The following is a 19,721-nucleotide window of genomic DNA, read 5'->3' on the forward strand; positions in this document are numbered from 1 at the left end:
GACATCTACTCCTTTCTACTAAGGAATGAAAAGAAGGCAGGGATGAAGGGAAAGGATAGAAGGAAAAGTGAAGTTTAGGTCAAAGGCCACGTTGTCAGATTCTTGGATATGTGAAATGTGTGTCTTGTGTTATTCCGGAAAAGCCATGTGCAACAGCGTTCTGCAACTGGAAAATCTGCTGAAAGGTCGTAAAAAGTATTCCAACTGCTATAAAATAAAATAAAAAATGACCCAAGAAGCTTCACAAACAGCCTGCATGAAGAAAATGCTGCCTTATACCTCACCAATTCCTTTGATGGTCTACATTATTCTACTGCATGTTTTGGTTGGCCTGTCAGCTTGTTAAGACTTTAGCTGATGATTCAGGATGCAACAGCAGCAGCAGCAGAATGTTCTTCTTTGGTCAGCCAAAAACAGCTGATGAGACTCCTTGTCCCATTATAGTTCCCCCCAGAACCAAACTACCCCAATTGCCAATTCCCCCTTTCGTCACTCAACCACGAAAAACGAGGCTATATCGTGACGGCACCACAAAGCTTATAGTTGATTTTGTTCTGTTTTTCTGTTCTGTTCTGTGAGCAGCCTTTCACATCAACATTTGAATTTAATATATTTATGCTTGTGCTCATAGTCTGGCTAAATGTTGAGAAGTTAGGGGGGTGTGAATACTTTTCTGCTGCTCTGTATGTTGATAAAATCATACATGCTTTAACTACTTTTCCTTTTGAATCCCTTTGTTGTAAAGAAATGCATGTGCAAACTTGCCATCACATCATGTGGAAAATGTATAGAATGTAGAAGACCTAATCAGAAAAAGTGTGTGTGTGAGAGAGGAAGAGTCAATGAGCACAGTCAGTAGGCCTATTAGGTTTTAAAACAAGGTCCGGAAAAATTGTGTGCAACAGTGTTCTGCAACTGGAAAATTAGCTTAAAGCTCATAAAAAGTAGGTCTATTCCAATGCTCAATCAACTACTATAAAATGAAAAAACAAAAGTGACCCAAGAAGCTTCACAAACAGCCTGCATGAAGAAAATGCTGCCTTATACCTCACCAATTCCTTTGATGGTCTATATTATTCTACTGCATGTTTTGGTTGGCCTGTCAGCTTGCTAAGAGTTTAGCTGATGATTCAGGATGCAACAGCAGCAGCAGAATGTTCTTCTTTGGTCAGCCAAAAACAGCTCATGTGACTCTCCTTGTCTGTCTGGCTCTATCTGCATTAGCTTCCTGTTACAAATCACCACTCACACTCTGAGGAGAACGCTCACGTATCTCCATGGGATTAGAATTTTAGCAAGTCTTTGAGCTTTGCCAATCATGTTAATACTTTGAGACTGACGTTTAACAAATATCTATGGGAGTTGTAGAGTGAAAGTTGTAGTGAGAGTAAAATCTAGAAGGACTGGGGAAAACCCTAATTCCTCGGAGGGTTCAGGGAACTCTATTGGAATGTACTCCCTCCTGTTTCAGTATAATCCGCATGGTTCAGCTTCAGTGCATGCTGGCTTACTGTCAGTGACAGGTGTGATCAGTCAAGACTGAAGGTTTTTGCATTGCCTTCGATACACACCCGTTCTGAGAGTAGGCCCATGGCCGTAACTACCATTGAGGACACAGAGGTCATGTCCTCTGTATTTTTTTCAGTAATGTAAAAATTATCTATGATGAAAATTGAAAACCAACAATGATAAATTCCGTCTGTATATGATACCCCCATTTATCCTCAAGACAGTGATTAATAAAAGCAAACTTAACAGTTTGACTTGAGTATTTGAAGCATTCTATAGTATACAGTACACCATGCAGTATTTGACCACAGTATTTGAAAATGTATGGTTACGGCCCTGAGTAGGCCTTTAGATATTTTCAACTCAAACAAGACATGTCTGCCAGGGGGTGGTGCGGTGCAGACTAGAGCGCTAATGATTTTAGGACGAAGACATCTGAAAGGCTCCCCCCATCCAATGTAATCAAAACCCAATTTTGGGCCGCCTCTCTGATCCCTCTGACAACTGATCCCTTTATCCTCCTGCTCAGTGTTGCCAAATTGGGCGGTTAAACCTGCGGGTAAAATATGGAAAAATTGGCCATTTGACGTTTTTATTTCTGCAGTTTTGTGCCCATAGAAATGCAAAATGCAATTTGCTGAAATTGGGCGGAATTTAGCACATTTTGAGAACCTTTTGGGCGGGATTTGGACAAACACATCTGGCAACACATGCTCCTGCTGGCTTTCCTGTGCCCGGTGTTCCAGGTTAGAGTTCGGCCTGGGTCATCCCACACCCTGCGCCATCTCTGTCTAGTCTCTCCCACTCACTTTCCTGCCTGTCACTCATTCACTATCTTGTCATATAAAGACTAACAATGGCCCAAGAAAAAATAAAGCAAGTAAACCAGACATACCGGTATTCTGTTCAACATACTCAAAACAATTCACAATATTAAATGCGCTAATGTTCACTTATTGACAATTAATTCATATTACATGTATACAGCCATATACACACCAAATTACAAACACTTTTTTGCTATGCACTGCGATACACAGACAATTCTTAAAGTGTAAGCAACTTGGTACTAGGCCTACTTAAGTGACAAAATAATTTAGTTTAATTAAGGTTAAGTATTCATGAAAGTAGACATAATTGTATACAAATAACAACAGTTAGGATGTATTATTATGCTATTGTTCCTTCCTCCTGTTTTTTCCCCTTTCCATGAAAAAAGGAAAACTGTGGTCATCTGTTTAATAGTTTAGCAGATTGGATGTCTACAAAGGATAATTTTAAAATGGGAAGGAAAGGAAGCACATTAGTGAAAGTTGCATGGTTTCAGTTATGCAATAAGTCTGCTGGAAGGGGGAAAAAAAAAATCCCGCCCACTTCCTTATGTTCCAGGCGGAAAGTTTGTGTGCAGGCTACTTGAGCAGCCACTATCAGCTTGACAAGAAAGGCAGGCGCTTGCTTCAAGAGTGAAAGGAAGAAACTCCCTTCTATGTTTGTGGTCAGTGCCCACGGATTTGTAAGTACACTTAAATAGGCCTACTCTCATTATCCCCATAACATTGTTGCTCTGTTGTTCTGCATGTACCATCTTTGAACCTATTTTGACAATTGAATAGGCAAGTACATTGTCTATGGTTGCTTTCAAGGTATTGTGCAACTTGTGAAGTGGCAGCACTGCACTTGGTGCTTTGTGAAACAAATCCTACTACTTTTTGTGATGGATGCAAACCTAATCCATAAAAGCACACGTTAACACAGCCTGTGTTAGTTTCATAAATTGTGTAAATCCACACCAAAGACAGCTATACTTCTCTACAAGTATAACATTAAGACATGTGACTAAAATCTAACATCCAATTGAATAACACGAAGGTTAGATTGAGGAAAAGTGATTTATTAGCTGCTTTATTAGTGATATGTAGCATATACTGACATGTGAAGCGCACCTATTCCCCTTTCTGTTTTGCTGAGGTTTGTTAGCTGTTGTATAGCAATCACCTTTTTGGCTGCTTTCCACAGTAATGAGTTCACATTCTGCATGTTGCTGCAAGTTGCCAAATCTTCGTTTGTTGCATTCCCGCATGCTCGCTCACCACGAACCACATGCACCAACAAAAACCTATGCTTTCACAAATGACAATGCCTCTTTAAAGTGATTTGACTGTCTTCATCTTTCAATGTAATATATTATTTTTTTGTAACATTATTATTTTTCAATGTGTTGTCAGTGAGGCAATATCAGATACCTGCTGGAAAGTTTGGGCAACTATATATTATGTTTGGAGGAAATGTGTGTAGCTTGTGTATACAGTGTATGCAGTATAGTGTTGATGGGAACTTTACGAAAACATTTGTGGCTCAATAAAGATCCATTCACAGCATATAGTGTGAAAAAATTTGTGGCTGTGTGTGAAAAGAGTGAAGGGAAGGAACAATGTCACAAGGATGCTAAGACAAGCAGGGTTTTGTAGCACACACAGCTGATGCATAGGAAAAAGCGTCTCCTCTTTTTATGATCTTGGTCATTATAGGATAATATTGTCTATCAACAGACTATATCACAAGTGGGGAGTCTAAACTACTATCTAAAACTTGATGGAAATCTGGTTTCACATCTGGGGTCAACATGGTGGATATTTAAAAAAAAAAAAAGAAATCCTGACAAATTTCTGTTTGTTTCATAAGAAGTCTGTCTGACCTTCCCTCACCATTCTGTAATTGGGATCCCAAAGATTTTTTGTCACTCCAGCAACTCTGGCAGCATTGTCTTATAAGGAATGGACATGGCAGTAGCATAAGTAACTTGTCAGTTTTTTCAAAATCATAGCTGGAATTGCAGAATTCTTCACTAACGTTATCCATAATTTCCGTTTTTAACATGTTGCATCTTTCAAGAACATGACGATGTGACATTTGCTTTGGGAATGGTTGGTTTTGAAGGCCCATGACATTTGCATGCATTTCGTGCACGGTCTTTCATGTCTGCCGGGAAACCTGAATCACAGACACACATGGTGAAATCCCAAAGCACATAATAATTAAAGTTAAAGAGCAACTTGGGTTAGAATGTTGCAATGTAGCCTAATATACTGTATATAAAAACTTAATCATGCAAAATGCAGAGACAGACAGCGACAAACTGAGAGGTTATATGGTGAAGTTTAAACTAGCAAACTAGCAAGAAAATTAGAGACGCTGTTGGTTCTCTAAAAATTTGCAAGATGACGTCATGTCATAACGTATGAATTCATAGCATTATGCATGTTACATCAATCCATACAAAATGTTTCTACATATGGTCATAATGCTAAAGAGAGAGATTACAAACGTAAAAAAAAGAATTCTGGTGGTGGCTCAGCGTTATGTTGAAAAACAACAGTGTTTCCCATACATTGAGGAAACTATGGCGGCCCGCCATAGTTTAAATTTGGCCGCCATAGTTTCCGAAAATGTATAAAAAAAATAAAAAAAATCTTTTTTTTATGTTTTTTTTTACGATTTCCGTGTTTGTTTTAAAAACGATTTGAATTACGATTTCCTTCGCATTTTCCTCCTGGAATAAATACATCCTATAGAGAAAACCACAAGTGCTTGAAAGACAGAGGGATCAAAAGCCTAGTCAAGTTGTTGTAGTTAACTTGGGTTTGGGAGCAATAAAAAATAAACCTTCAGAGAAGGGACAGTTGGGATGAGTTTACTAACACTCCCCAGGCTTTGTTTTACAGTTGTAATTAATTAGGTGACAGGCCTTCATTGACACGGCAGAGGAGACATCGGGCTGCATATAGAAATGAATGTGTAATGAATGTGAATATAAACATAAATGTGCAATATGTTGTTCAGCCCTTTTAATGGGAGGAATTTTGAAAAACTGGCCCTGTGACCAGCACCCCTCATGTAGAATGTGTACGCCTATGTGTGTGTGGGGAAAAGGCATAGCCTACCCTCTTAGACCCTTTTTGTCTATGCATTAACAATTTCACAGTACTCTTAAATTCTAATCTCTGCTCCTATTTTGTTTTATAATTTTTTTCATTACATAGACCCCTGCATGAGGGATGAATGAAACTGTGTTGTAAACAGAAATGATTCACTGTACTGCATTAAAATATATATATATATATAAATGACAATGTACTACTAATATCATGGGTAAAATGTTATGTAGCCTTATTTCTCAAAATATAATTGGCTGAAATGTAGGCCTAGGCCTATAGTTTCTTCATGCGCCAATGTCATTCTGTCCTCATTGTTTTGCCATTTTGCATTTACACTGCGTGAATACAACCCCCCCCCCCCCAAAAAAAAAGGCCCGCGTGAAAAGACCCCCCACCCCCCAGAAAAAAAAATCCTGGCTGCCCCCATAGTTTCCAAAATTTCTGTGGGAAACACTGAACAATGATTTTGTCACTTGAACTTGCCACTCGCCAGACAATCCCTGATAGAGATTTTGAGTTGCTGGAGACCGCTAAAGGCCGCTAAGTCTATAATGACAAAGTCACTAAATTGGGGAGCACCTCCGAACCCCCCGTCCAAAAATATGTCCAGCTTTTTACTGTCGTGGAGATGGTCACCCTATTCCGATCGCCGCAAAGCATGTGTGGTGGTAACCAAGTGAGTAATGCAAAGAAAAGTGTCCCATTCTTTTTAAGTCAAGCAGTTTTTGGCATCCCTGGCGACTAAAAACTTAATCTAGCGACTTAGCGACTTTTTGGTGCATCTGGCGACTTTTAAAAACGTTCCTTTCCATTGACAAAATCATTGTTTTTCAACATAATTGTTAATAATTAGATTAGCGCGGTGTGCGTAACACTGTGATGTCACACGTGACATCATGACGTCATCTAGCGACTTCTAGACTTTTCAGCGAGCCAATAGCGACTTTGGCTGATTTTTTTTTTGTTTGCAACACTGACTGTGACCACTGAAGCAGATACTCTCTGTGGAGGTTTAACATAGGGGTGTACTCACTTCTGCACCACCATAATTTCACCAAAAAAAACCCAAAACGTATCATTAAAGTTATATTATCAACCTAAAGTGGTATTGCCGATTTCCTTGCCAACCTCTGTAGTTCGGGCAATGTGGACTTAAGGCATTAGGTGCATTCGATATGTGTCAACGCATGCATGCGCATTTAGACAGCAATGCAACCTGGATGGAAAATGCTGCATGACGGTTAGATTTCCTGTCAAACTTCGAAATTTCGTCGACGTTGCGTTGACGAGGTGACATGTCACATGGTGTAAAACTATCGCGGGATGAATGCGGCTGCAGTCACATCTTGCAACCTCTGCAGTTGCTTATCCCCTTCAACGCTCGTCGGCGGACTGCCTCCGAGGTCACGCGCCCATGAACTGGTTGGTCAACAACTCACTCACGTGTGTATATGGGTCTTGTCTCACACCTCTACACAAGTTTGCGAAGGTCCCCACTTCAGCTCCTCCTCACTGCCTGTCCCCCCACTCCTCACACGTGGTGTGTTAGTAGAGCAAACCGGTGCGAGCTCATCGTCTCGTTCATATTTGTGGCCGACTTTAAATGCGCTGTATTTAATAACACCCACATCGTGACAACAAGTTCTCGCTCACGTGCTTCCGTCAACGTTGGTCGACAGCATCAAAGTCGTATGGGCTTACTGGCAGTGTTGCCAGATGTGTTTGATCAAACCCCGCCCAAAAGGTTCTGAAAAAACGCCAAAATGAGGTGAATTCCGCCGAATTTCAACAAATTGCATTGATTTCTATGGGCACAGAACTGCAGAAAAAACGCGAAATGGCCAATTTTTCCTGTTTATACCCACAGACGGACATCCCAAGTAGTCCAATTGGGCTGGCAACACTGATGGCATTGGTGTTAACCAAAGCAATCATTTCATGAGTCATTCCATGTCAATTCAGTTCAAATCCCTGCATGACGTGTATGGAAGGCTTACATTGTGCGACTTTTTGCCCGATTTTGCCGCAATTTGGCACTCGCACGACTTTTTGATTGTCGAGACGATTTCTTGATCAAGCGCAGGTCAGTCATGAGTCTCGCATCGTGCAGTGTACATGGTGTAAGGACAAGCAATTTCGCCTCACGATCGTGCAATCGCAGGGTCGCAAGAAAATCAAAACGGTTTGAAATTCTGGTTGTGGCTCGTGGGTAAACCGCACAGTGAAAGCAGTGCTACGACCCGATTTGACTTCACATGCACAAATGAATAGGGCCGTGCGATTCGCTGTTGAGCGTGACCTCATCTCCACCTCAGGTGCGCATGTTCCCTCCTCAGACCGGTGGAAGCATTTCGCTCGCATCCGACTGTCGGCTCGTGTAGTGTGAGGACGTGAGCTGTGAACCTTTAAACAGTGAAATTCCATCGTGCAGTGTGAGCAGAAGTTTAAGATCCACGAGTGAAGATATCGCACAGTGTATGCCCGGCTTAAGACATTCCTATTATCATCCAAAACAGCTTGCGTTTCATTCTGTTCTGCATTTGAATGCTCATATACAGTAGGGCCTAGTTGCAGGATCATTCATTCTTGTATCTGCTTCTTCATGGTAACCCTGTAGGCCTATATACAGAGTGCATATATACAATATGCGACCTTGCCTCCTCCACTTGTGCTTGTTTCCTCGTACCAGGAAGTAATATGTCATGATGACATCACTGACAACAGCATTATATTTTAATATCTTGCAAAAGCTCAATTGTAAAGTCTTCTTCTCATTTGCAATTAGGATGGTGAATGAAAAACAGTCTCTCGCAAGGTCGCATATTGTAACGCACTCAGAGAAGCGATGTCTACATCTGAACCAGAGCAATAGCATTTGGCTGTCTTATCCATGATCATCTGATAGAAATCAAGCTTGATTTCTGGCAAATGATACTGTCCAAGAACATTAATTCCCCCATCACATACTTGCACCAACACTCTAAGATACAATCTATCAGTTTAATCAAGGAAGAAGCCAATTAGCAGTCAATTTACCAAACTACACCCAGAAAACACACCCACATCCTTGAGCAAAGTTGGTAGAGGGGCCTGTTTGGCAAACAGAAGGTTGCCGGTTTCGTGCCATCAGCCGCAGCTTGTTTCAAAACTTGTGGAAAAAAATTCTCAACATGTTTTTAGAAAAACAGCACATCTATGGGCGGGCACAAACCCAAGTGGGCAACGCCTTTTTTCGAAGTGACGTAGAAGAGTTTGTATAGGCTCTTCCTGATTCGACCCTGGCTCTGCATTGTTTATGTAAATTGGACAGTGTTGCCAGATTCAATTGGGCTACTTGGGATCAGCGTCTGCGGATAAAAACGGGAAAAATAGACCATTTGGCGGATTTTTCAGCCGTTTTGGGCCCATAGAAGTCAATGTAATTTGTTGAATTTGGAAGGAATTTAGCGCATTTAGGCAGTTTTTGAGAAACTTTTGGGCGGGTTTTGGTCCGACAGATCTGGCAACACTGAAATTGGCAAACAGCCTGTGGCGATGACTCGCCACTTGGAAGCACAGCATGTGTATGTAACTTGGGCTAACCCTCCAATTTTCAGAAGGAGTGAGTAAACAAGTGGAAGTTGATCTTTAACCTCATATTGTTCCTGGTGGCAAGGTGGTACCTTGTATGTGAGCTGTACATGTTAAGCGCTTTTTGTACTCAAAGGAGTGGAAAGGTGTTATATAAATGCATGGGCAACCTGGAGTCATTAGTTTTACAACCCAGTGCCACATAGTCCAAATGACCTGTGTTTACCGGTCCGATTCAACCAGGTGATCATTCAATCAGGTGATTTCCTGTTGCAATGATCATCTGACTGCCAGGTCATTTGGAATGTATGGCACTGTAGCGTGTAAAAAAAAAACAAATCCAGGTTGCGCATCACTGCACATAATATGTACTGTACATAACCACTGCACATCAATGTTCATCCTGTTGTCTTTAGGATGCATGGCACGATGACGGCAGACCATAATGAGCGGGATTCGGCGAAGCAGGTTGCAAAACCAGCCCTGGCTCCACGAGGTGTTTTCTATAATATAAAGGTAAAGAACAAAGAAGATATCCTTTATAAAGTAGGCCTAATAGTTGACCACTGAATGTCGGGAAAGCCCATTGAAAGTGAATGGAAGCTCTCGCAATATTCTAGAGGGCAGTCATTTCAATTGTGTGTTAGATTTTTATTATTATTAATGACGTTGTCTTGTTGAGTAAAATCGTTCAGCCGGTAAAAAACAGATGGAGTAATCATCCCCACCATCCTCCCAGCAAGTCTCACCCTGTCTGTAGCATAATAACATAAACAAGAGTGAGGGGAAAAATAGCAAATTTATACAAATAATAAAATAGCAATAGTATTTAGTATTTAGAAATAGTATTTAATAATTCAGTGGGTTTAGTGTGAATGTACCTTTAATTACCTGGATTAAGTGGAAAGAATAATGGAGTGGAATTGATGGACAAGCCACTGATCTTTTAATGAAGAAGAGAAGAATGATGTGTATATCAGTGGTTAAGACATACCAAATGAGTGATTTTGTTTATTTCAATGACTGAAGGAGTCAAGTTAGGTTAATATGTTTGCATGTGAGGACATGTTTGTCAAAATGTGCTGCACAGCATCAGACAATGTTACTCATAACAAACCTTGGTGTATTTGAACAAGTTGAGGCACGTAACCCTCATTGCTCCAGGGGGTCAGAGAGTGTGGTTATTGAGACAGCATTACAATAGATTACTAAACTATTACATTAAATAACTTAACAATCATAAAACTAATGGTTGACATAAAAAAAACACAGAGATAGCCTTACCTTTAAACTTAGCCAGGTATTCTGCTATTAATTTGTTCTTTTCGAACATTCACCTAAACCATCTTTACACCAGGACTGCTCTTGACAGCTAAGCACGGCCCTAGAACCTACATATAAAATATATGTAAAAAGATATGATTTACTGTATGCTTACTTTCAGCATGGCTGGGAGACGGTGCTTTGTAAAACACCCCAGAGACAACAAGTTCCATTTTATAGTATCTGGTGCCACACAAATGTCTATTTTTTGTTATTTATTTTTTCAGGGCAGAAAGACTAACGTTTTGTCGAAACGTTAGTCAAAGAAGGTGGATCTAACAAGAAGCGTCATTTTGTTTCCTTTCCGGTATCCACTTTATGTCGGGTGAACGCTCCTTTAGGAGACCTTGGTTAGGAGACCTTTGGAGTCCTGAGGTTGAGAATCAATGAAGTCCCCTTAGCGCTGTAGATGGCGGTATCGCACGTCTTGCGCAAACACCTCAAAAAGTGAAGAAGAAGTGGGGGACAACGCCCCCTTAGGAGGAGACCCAACTTGAGCACACGCTTTTGCATTGAGCGGGCGTGTTTTGCGATATCTTGGTCTTATTCAGTATTTTTGTGTTAGTCTTAAAGCACTGAAAAAATAAATAAGAGAAAAAATAGACATCCGTGTGGCACCAGATTCTTTTCCCTTTACACTTATAATTAAGTCCTGCTCTCGTTGCACCGGATTGTTAATTTAGAAGCGCGGCGTGCATATCTCCTTTGTTTTCCTTTTTATAGTATTTTTGGGGCTTTTGCCTTTTATTTGATGGACATATTAGGCCTGCGGTTGATAAAACAGTGTAGAGACAGATGACAAGAAAGGAGCTGGTAGAGAGAGATGAGGCAGAATTGGAAAATGATCTGGGGTAGATTCGAACCCAGGTCCCCATGAGCAACCTACACATCCACAGTATGGTGTTATGGTGTCTTTGCGCAGTCAAAACAGGAAAGGTCCTATTTCAGCAGTCCTTTGTACACACATTCTAGTCACGGTTCCCCTCTAAAATAATCGAGCCCACATGCAGTTAAAAACCTCTAGTGCCCCCAATAAAGTCAAAGTTTGAGGTACCGTTTCTGCTTGTAACTTTTTAACCGTCCACCTAATTTTTAAAAAATTTGGTGCCTCTAAAATCGGCATGTCTGCCGGAATAGAATTGCCGCCATTTTTGATTTTAGGAAACCAATAAAATGATTCTACTCCTACAAATGTGTTCAGATTTTCCCAAAGAGAACACATGATTGTTGTTCCACTGCAAACAATTAAACCTCGAAGGGATTTTTAAAATGTCCTATCATTTGGCAGTGACAGCCAAACAAACGTGTTTGAAAAGTTGCAAAACAGGAATTGACCTCGTTTCTCGGCAGCTCTTAAATGGATTGAAACCAAACCTAGTACACATGATTGATCAGCACCCCTCTATGAGGGATGCACACCAAAGTTGTAGAGATTTGACCCATAGGAGACGCTGCAATTAGCAAAAATGCTACAAGGGTCATGGTTTGAGTTACAATTGTAACTTGTAAGAACTTGCCTCTGACCTACCTCTGCCATGTCAGTTCTATCTATTGCCATAGCAGCTTATGTAGGTTTGCTGCTTGGCCCTGAATTGCTGCTTGCAGCTGTAATTTATATATTGGCTATCGTAGTCGGTTCACAAACTGAGGCAGTGAATTGTTCGTTTTAACTGTTTGGCTGCTTCAGTTCACTGCCAACAATGGAAGGACAAGCTGAACTACCAGATATTTACAGCAGTCACGAACTAAGGCCTAGGCCTACTGCCAAAACGGACTTTGAAATCAGGTAACATAAAACCCTTACAGGAAGAGGAGTAGCCTAGGCCTATCAATAGATCTGGAACGTGTTCAGGAAGACTGGAAGAATTTGTTAAACCATTCAACCGTTACATTTCTTTTACTGTGTTTCAGAAGGACATATTGAGCCCGTTTGTATGCACATCAATAAACCGTTAATAATCAGGGTTTTGGAGTAGGCTAACCTGTTTATTCAAGTGCTCATGTAAACTGAATGAACAGTTTATAATAATCGACTTATTGCAGTTATCGGTTTATGAGAAATCCGATTTGCACAGATAGGTTTTTGGCTAATAAACTGATTTCTCAAGACATCTATCCAGCATAAAAGGCTTATTATCGTGTTATTGAAATTCTAGAATGATAAGTAGTCAATTACAAGCCTTAAATCCTAACTTCGTGTCACACACTTGAGTGGAACACAGGCAACTGACAGACTGTATGTAAACAGCAAACAGTTTGCTCCAATAGCCTGCTATTCCAATAACCCGATTATTGCGGCAATGTAAACAGGCTATGCAGTTGGCTACATCAAATAACCACATACAATTAAATAATATACACATACATTCCTTAAGATTGTCTATGAATCTTTTTTTTTGCAGTTTTTTGTGCTTTGTCATGGAATACTACAACTTTCTCAGCTACTGGTCTCCGGTTATTTAAAAGCTTCAATATCTACGATTGAGAAAAGGTATGGCCTCACCAGTCAGAAATCAGGACTATTTGCCGCTTTCAATGAGGTGAGTATTTCTGCTCCACATTACAAAGGCTAGGAAATAGACTACTAGACCTACCATAAAAAAGTGCTGTAAATTTACAAGGAAAATGATCTTAAAAAGTTTAATTCATGAAAATGACCCCTTACAAATTAGAGTGGTTTTTTTTTCAGTTTCCGAAGTATGTCTTTAAGAGTATCCATTACATGCTACCCAAATTATTTCAGTTCAAGTTATTACACTGAGAAGAAATGCAAAGAGGCAAATTTCATGTTCCAGCACAACTTTGTGAACAGAGAAAACTTGAAGTTGCTACCGTTAAGTTAAACTATTTTTTTCCTATGTGTCTAGGTTGGAAACACAATTCTTATTGTGTTTGTGAGTTTCTTCGGGGCACGTGTGCACAGGCCTCGGTTCATTGGTGTCGGAGCCATTATAGCAAGTGCTGGCGTCTTTGTCATCGCAGTGCCACATTTTCTTAGCGGACCTTATGAATTCTCTGTTCTACTCAACAGTGGGTGACGTAAAGAAAACTTATATAATATGAATTCATGTAGCCTAACATATACAAATTCAGTTTTTTTTGTGGGGGGAGGGGAGCTCAACCCATCAGATGGCGCAACGGCAAATGTCCATAACTTAAAGGGCAATTCCGGCCAGTTTGAATTCATATCCCATCTTGGGTGGACCCAGGGAAAAGGATGAAAGGGGAAACCGCGAGAAATTTTCATGCGTGCTGCGCAAAGTTGTTCAATTGCGCTGTTTTCGGTTAAACCCTGGCCCATCGGGCAGATATTTGACCTGTTTTAAAGCTCCTAGCGTGCATTAAAACCCTTTTGAACGCTTTGGCCGTGGTGTGTGGGTCCATACAAGTCGATCTAGTGGTTCACAGTTCCATTAGGTAGCACAGGTACGATACAACAAGAGTTTTCGAAAGTGGCGCACCTACCTCTTTCAGCTTCCGCCTTCCAACTACAGTCCCAGGAAAAAGTTTGTACACCCTTTGAAATTTCTTACATTTCTGTCAAAATTGGTCATAAAACATTGTCTGATCTTCCCGGAAATCTCAAGAAGGAACAATCAGAGTCTGCTTTAATTAATTCCACCCAAACATTTACATGTTATCGTATTTTCATTGGTCATAAGGCCATAACATTCACAGGAGAGCAGGGCATAAGTAAGTACACCCTTGCATTAAATAGGTTTTAACCCTCAGTTAGTGGCAATATCATCAACCAGACTTGTCCTGTAGTTGCAGATCAGATTTAAAAAACAATCTGTTTGTATCTTGTCTCCCTCTTCTTTAGAGAACTGCCTCTCGTCAGCAAGGTTTGTGGGATGTCTGGAGTGCATAGCTTTCTTGACTTCATGCCATATGATCTCAATTGTTTTTTTTCAGGGCTTTGACTGGGCTATTCCAGAATGTGTATTTCATTATTATGAAGCCATTCTAAAGTCGATTTGCTTCTAAAGTGGGTTGTTGTCACATTTCAGGACCCATACTCTTGTGTGCTTCAACTGTGTGACAGACTACCTCACGTTTTTTTTCTGTAAAATATCACAATAAACTTGAGTTCATTGTTCCACTGATAATAGCAAACTGTCAAGGGCCTGAGGCAGCAAGGTAGCCGCATATAATGATGCTCCCGCCACCATACTCAGAAGAGGAGATGTAACCCAGAATCGCTAAAAATGGGATTCATTCTGCCAATCTAAAATGAATGGGGTTTCTGTCCAAAAAAATATTGCTGCACCTTTGAGGTTTGCGAAAAAGCATTTATATGCTTCATAGAATTACTGCAAAATATTCTGTAGACCAACGTTGAAATCAAAGTTGAATTGTTCAAGGGAACACACAATGTCATGTTTGGAGGAGAACTGGAGAACCACATCTTCACCAAAACATCATCTCCACCTTTGAGTATGGTGGCGAGAACATCATTATATGCGGCTACCTTGCTGCCTCAGCTGCTTTCAGTTAGCTATTTTCAGTGGAACAATGAATTCAGAAGTTTATCGAGATATTTTACAGAAAAAAGTGAGGTAGTCTGTCACACAGTTGAAGCACACAAGAGGATGGGTGCTGAAAATGTGACAACAACCCATACTTTAGAAGCAAATCGACTTTAGAATGGCTTCATAATAATGAAATACACATTCTGGAATAGCCCAGTCAAAGCCCTGACAAAAAACAATTGAGATTATATGGCATGAAGTCAAGAAAGCTATGCACTCCAGACATCCCACAAACCTTGCTGACGAGAGGCAGTTTTGTAAAGAAGAGGGAGACCAGATACATCCAGATTGTTTTGTTAATCTGATCTGCAACTACAGGAAACATCTGGTTGAGGTTATTGCGACTAACTTAGGGTTAAAACCTATTGAATGCAAGGGTGTACTTACTTATGCCTTGCTGTCCTGTGAATCTTTACATCTTATGGCCAATGAAAATATGAAAACTTGTAAATGTTTGGGTTGAATCAGTTAAAGCAGACTCTGGTTGTTCCTTCTTGTGATTTCCGGGAAGATCGGACCATGTTTTATGACCAATTTTGGCAGAAAGGTCAGAAGTTTCAAAGGGTGTACAAACTTTTTCTTGGGACTGTACGTCCGCAAAATGGTTCGCCAAAGTGATACTTCATAGTAATCCATTTTATTTTTGTCCACCAAAGACGAGCCACAAGAAACATATTCACACGTTTCCATGACCTGTGTTGTTATTGTCTCGCAGATTCATTTCCCTGTCACTGAACGCAGTTTAGTGAGAGAGAGAGGCGCTGTCGTAATATACTGTTTGATATTTTGAGATGGATCCTTCGTTGGGGTCTGGTGGTTCAATTGAAGAGTTTGGTGGCCATGGTTATCTTTTTCGAACCAGAATATTTGTTACAGATAAAGAATTATTGCCAGGAGTCATGTGACACCGTGACGTCACTAAACTGCGTTCAGTGACAGAGAAATGAATCTGCGAGACAATAACAACACAGGTCATGGAAACGTGTGAATATGTTTCTTGTGGCTCGTCTTTGGTGGACATAAATAAAATGGATTACTATGAAGTATCACTTTGGCGAACCATTTTGCGGACGTAGTTGGAAGGCGGAAGCTGAAAGAGGTAGGTGCGCCACTTTCGAAAACTCCTGTTGTATCGTACCTGTGCTACCTAATGGAACTGTGAACCACTAGATCGACTTGTATGGACCCACACACCACGGCCAAAGCGTTCAAAAGGGTTTTAATGCACGCTAGGAGCTTTAAAACAGGTCAAATATCTGCCCGATGGGCCAGGGTTTAACCGAAAACAGCGCAATTGAACAACTTTGCGCAGCACGCATGAAAATTTCTCGCGGTTTCCCCTTTCATCCTTTTCCCTGGGTCCACCCAAGATGGGATATGAATCTAAACTGGCCGGAATTGCCCTTTAATTAGTAATTGGTGGTTGATATGCTGCAATGAGTATGCTTGTTAGATAGTCCACTAAAAACAAATAAACAACTAAAAATACATACAAATAATGGGCACTGACTGTCATTGCGCATCCCTGATGTGTGCTAGCTTAGGCTACTGCTGAAACATCACTGATATAATATATGTTTAACCATTTTATTTTTTTTAGGTACCAACAATACCAGCTCTGAAATGTGCCGATTAAAGGCCCATAACTGTAGTCAGCAGGATATTGTGGTTCAGGAAGACGTGTTCCCCATATTACTTCTGGGCCAGCTACTCTTGGGGATTGGTGGCGTCCCAATTCAGCCCTTTGGAATCTCATACATTGATGACTTCGCTAATAAGCGGAATTCACCGATTTATCTGGGTAAGCAAAACAGTTAATTCCAAGAATTGAAGTGTTTCACTGAGTATATTACTGCAAGTATATTCTGTTTGACATTTGTTAGGCCTATCTGATGAGTGGTTATGCGGCACTATTCAGACATGCCGCTATTCAGACATTGATGTCTATTGTCTGAATATCGGCACATTTCCCACCGAAATCTGCCAAATCTGTGGTTTGTGCTACGTTGCTCAGGTTTTAGAGTAGAGTAGAGTAGAGTACTTTTATTGATCCCGAAGGAAATTAAGGTGTCTGTCAGCTTACATAAATACACAAATCCAAACATACACAAAGAACTTATACACATAAATGCACATTACCGTAAAAGTGTATCACAACACACACTCTATCTCCGTCCCTCCCTCTCCCCCTCTCTCACACACACACATCCTCTCTCCCCCCCCCCAACACACACACATTGTCACACACACACACACACACACACACACACACACACACACACACACACACACACACACACACACACACACACACACACACACACACACACACACAAAAGGTCCTTGTAGGGCATCATGTTGCATACATACACACAAAAAGTCAAGATAAAAGTGTTCAGCACACATAAAAGAGCCAAAGTAGCTCTAATGATTGTGCATTGTAGAAGAAATAATAAATAAATAAATAAAAATAAATAAAATATAACAGTTTATGAAGAGATAGAGTGCATTCAGTTACACTAACCTACCCTAGCCTATTTTCAGAGACAGTTAAAAGGCAGGTTGTTTGTTGTTCAGGGGGGTGGGGGGTAATTTGTTTGGTTATTTGTGTTTTTATTCTGTGAAACTAAAGGCAATTTTCATGCTGGCATAACAATTAAGTCTGTTCTATTCTATTCTATTCTATTCAACTCTACTCTATTTTAACTTATATACTTTGATTTTTAGGCATACTTTTTGCGGTGACTGTGATTGGTCCAGCTTTTGGCTATCTTTTGAGTGCTGTCATGCTTCGTTTCAATGTGGATATTGACAAGCTTCTGGATGGTGAGTCTGCTATAGCATGCTGAAATGTGTACATACAGTAATGTACAGTAAAATCCCATTAAGTACATGAAGCTATGCATGTCAATGGGTGCGTGGATGGTTCATGTGGTCAGACACTGTAGCAACACAACAGCTATTTGCAGAAAAATGATTCAAAAGTTTCGTTAACTTGAGTTTTTTTAATGTAAGATTTTTAATTTGAGTGTTGGATTTATTATGTTACGCTGTGATTTACAGATTTACAGATTTAATTGAACTTCATATGCATGATTTCCCTTTTCAGATTCCGCCAGGATAGATAGAAGTGATCCACGATGGATTGGAGCATGGTGGCTGGGCTTTCTTGTGGCTGCTTCTTTGCTTTTCCTCAGTTCCATTCCTTACTTCTTCTTCCCAAGGACAATGCCAAAACAGGTAGACAAGACTACAGTAAAACAGAAATATTTGCTCCCTCCCAATTTGAATTGGCTCCTCAAATGAAAAGGGGTTTTTACCCCTGCTGTAAATCATTCATAACCATACAAATATACTGCCCTACAAAGCAAAAAGGCAGTAACTGCGCAGAGCTCAAAACTGAGTCAGTTGACTTTAAAATGATGCTGAAATCCAGTATAAGTGGTTTTTGGGATATTACTGATATGTGACAGTTTTGTTACTTTATATTACCACCCTTTTTCCAAATCAATCATTTTATTTATCTGTAGACTTTGATATATATGGCATTAAATGTATAGTTAGCCATTTTAAACGGCAACGCAGTTACTGCCCTTTTGCTTTGTAGGGCAGTATAGCCTACTGTGCATACACATACAGACACATACACACACTGTGGGTGCGTTCCAGTATGTGACCGTGCGTCCTCCACTTGCGCTTGTGGCCTTTTATCAGGAAGCAATACGTCGTGATGACATCACTGACAACAGCATCATATTTCAACATCCCACAAAAGCTCATTTTCTCATTTGCAAACTGGATTGTGAATGAAGAATAGTCCTCAACATTTTTTTGTGGCTAGGCTGACAGCGGGGAAACTTAATTGTTTTCTCCCCGGAGGTGGGGCATCAGCAAAACGTGAGGCCATTTTGGAATTGTGCTAATCTGTTAATTGTTGGAAACACAAATATCCATGTGCATTATGTTTATTGGTAGACTCTGTACATTTCATGTCCAAGATGTGTGTGTGTGTGTGTGTGTGTGTGTGTGTGTGTGTGTGTGTGTGTGTGTGTGTGTGTGTGTGTGTGTGTGTGTGTGTGTGTGTGTTTATGTACTGTAGGCTATATCTGTACGGGCTATGTTGCTGTTTTTACACATTCACACGTAAGTTGTACAGTTTTGGAGCTAAGGCAAACACATATTTGATCGCCCTGAGTAACGTGTGTTGGTTTTGGCCATCTGCCATGTCCTAGATCTGCTCAATCTCTTTCTGTATCCTGTAAAATTCCTGTAAACCTCTTGCACAAGCCCTGTTAGGGGGCTCCCCATGCGCCTGCGGGTGGTCTCTCTGTCTGCATGAGGTTTCGTTGTGCATCATAGTTCTCGCTTTATGCTTGTTCGTGTCCACTCGAACAAAGCCTTTTCTCTTTCAAGAGCGCTTCCTCGTAATAATACTAAAGTCATCAAAACAAAACCAGACTATTTCACAAGTGACATAGTCTGGAGGCTACCTATGCAATTTCTTTTTGGAAATCTGTGGTTTATGATTGCATGTGGTGGTTTATCCGGCATTACGTGTGTATCATTTGGCATATATGGGTCATTCTCCATAGTGTATATATTTAAGTTTACAAATAAACAAATTGCCAAGCTTAATCTTAAGTCATCTGATAAATAATCTAATGAAAGCGAACATTTGCTTGATTATTTTGTCAACAGTGGTATGGACAAATACTAACTTATGTCATTTCAAACATATATAAAAATGCTACAGAGTTGAAACAACATACGTTTAAAAGTGCTTATGTCCCTTAACAATAATGTTGTCATTAATCCGTGCAACTGATATAGAAAATGTGATTGTTGAGCTTCA

The 19,721-nt window shown here is 40.3% G+C and overlaps 1 protein-coding gene across 1 annotated transcript in view; it reads left to right on the forward strand.

Moving 5' to 3' along the window:
• The first annotated feature begins 2,913 nt into the window (after positions 1–2,913).
• slco2b1 (solute carrier organic anion transporter family, member 2B1) overlaps positions 2,914–19,721 on the forward strand; it is a 30,808-nt gene continuing 14,000 nt past the window's right edge. Inside the window, exons 1-7 of the mRNA XM_063185536.1 lie at positions 2,914–3,022; positions 9,431–9,530; positions 12,740–12,877; positions 13,205–13,367; positions 16,470–16,670; positions 17,597–17,695; positions 17,979–18,109. Coding sequence (XP_063041606.1) covers positions 9,432–9,530; positions 12,740–12,877; positions 13,205–13,367; positions 16,470–16,670; positions 17,597–17,695; positions 17,979–18,109 — 831 coding nt within the window. The 5' untranslated portion in view covers positions 2,914–3,022; position 9,431. The remainder of the gene's footprint in view (positions 3,023–9,430; positions 9,531–12,739; positions 12,878–13,204; positions 13,368–16,469; positions 16,671–17,596; positions 17,696–17,978; positions 18,110–19,721) is intronic.

The sequence above is a fragment of the Engraulis encrasicolus genome, chromosome 20 (genome assembly GCF_034702125.1).
Source record: "Engraulis encrasicolus isolate BLACKSEA-1 chromosome 20, IST_EnEncr_1.0, whole genome shotgun sequence".
NCBI classification, from domain to species: domain Eukaryota; kingdom Metazoa; phylum Chordata; class Actinopteri; order Clupeiformes; family Engraulidae; genus Engraulis; species Engraulis encrasicolus.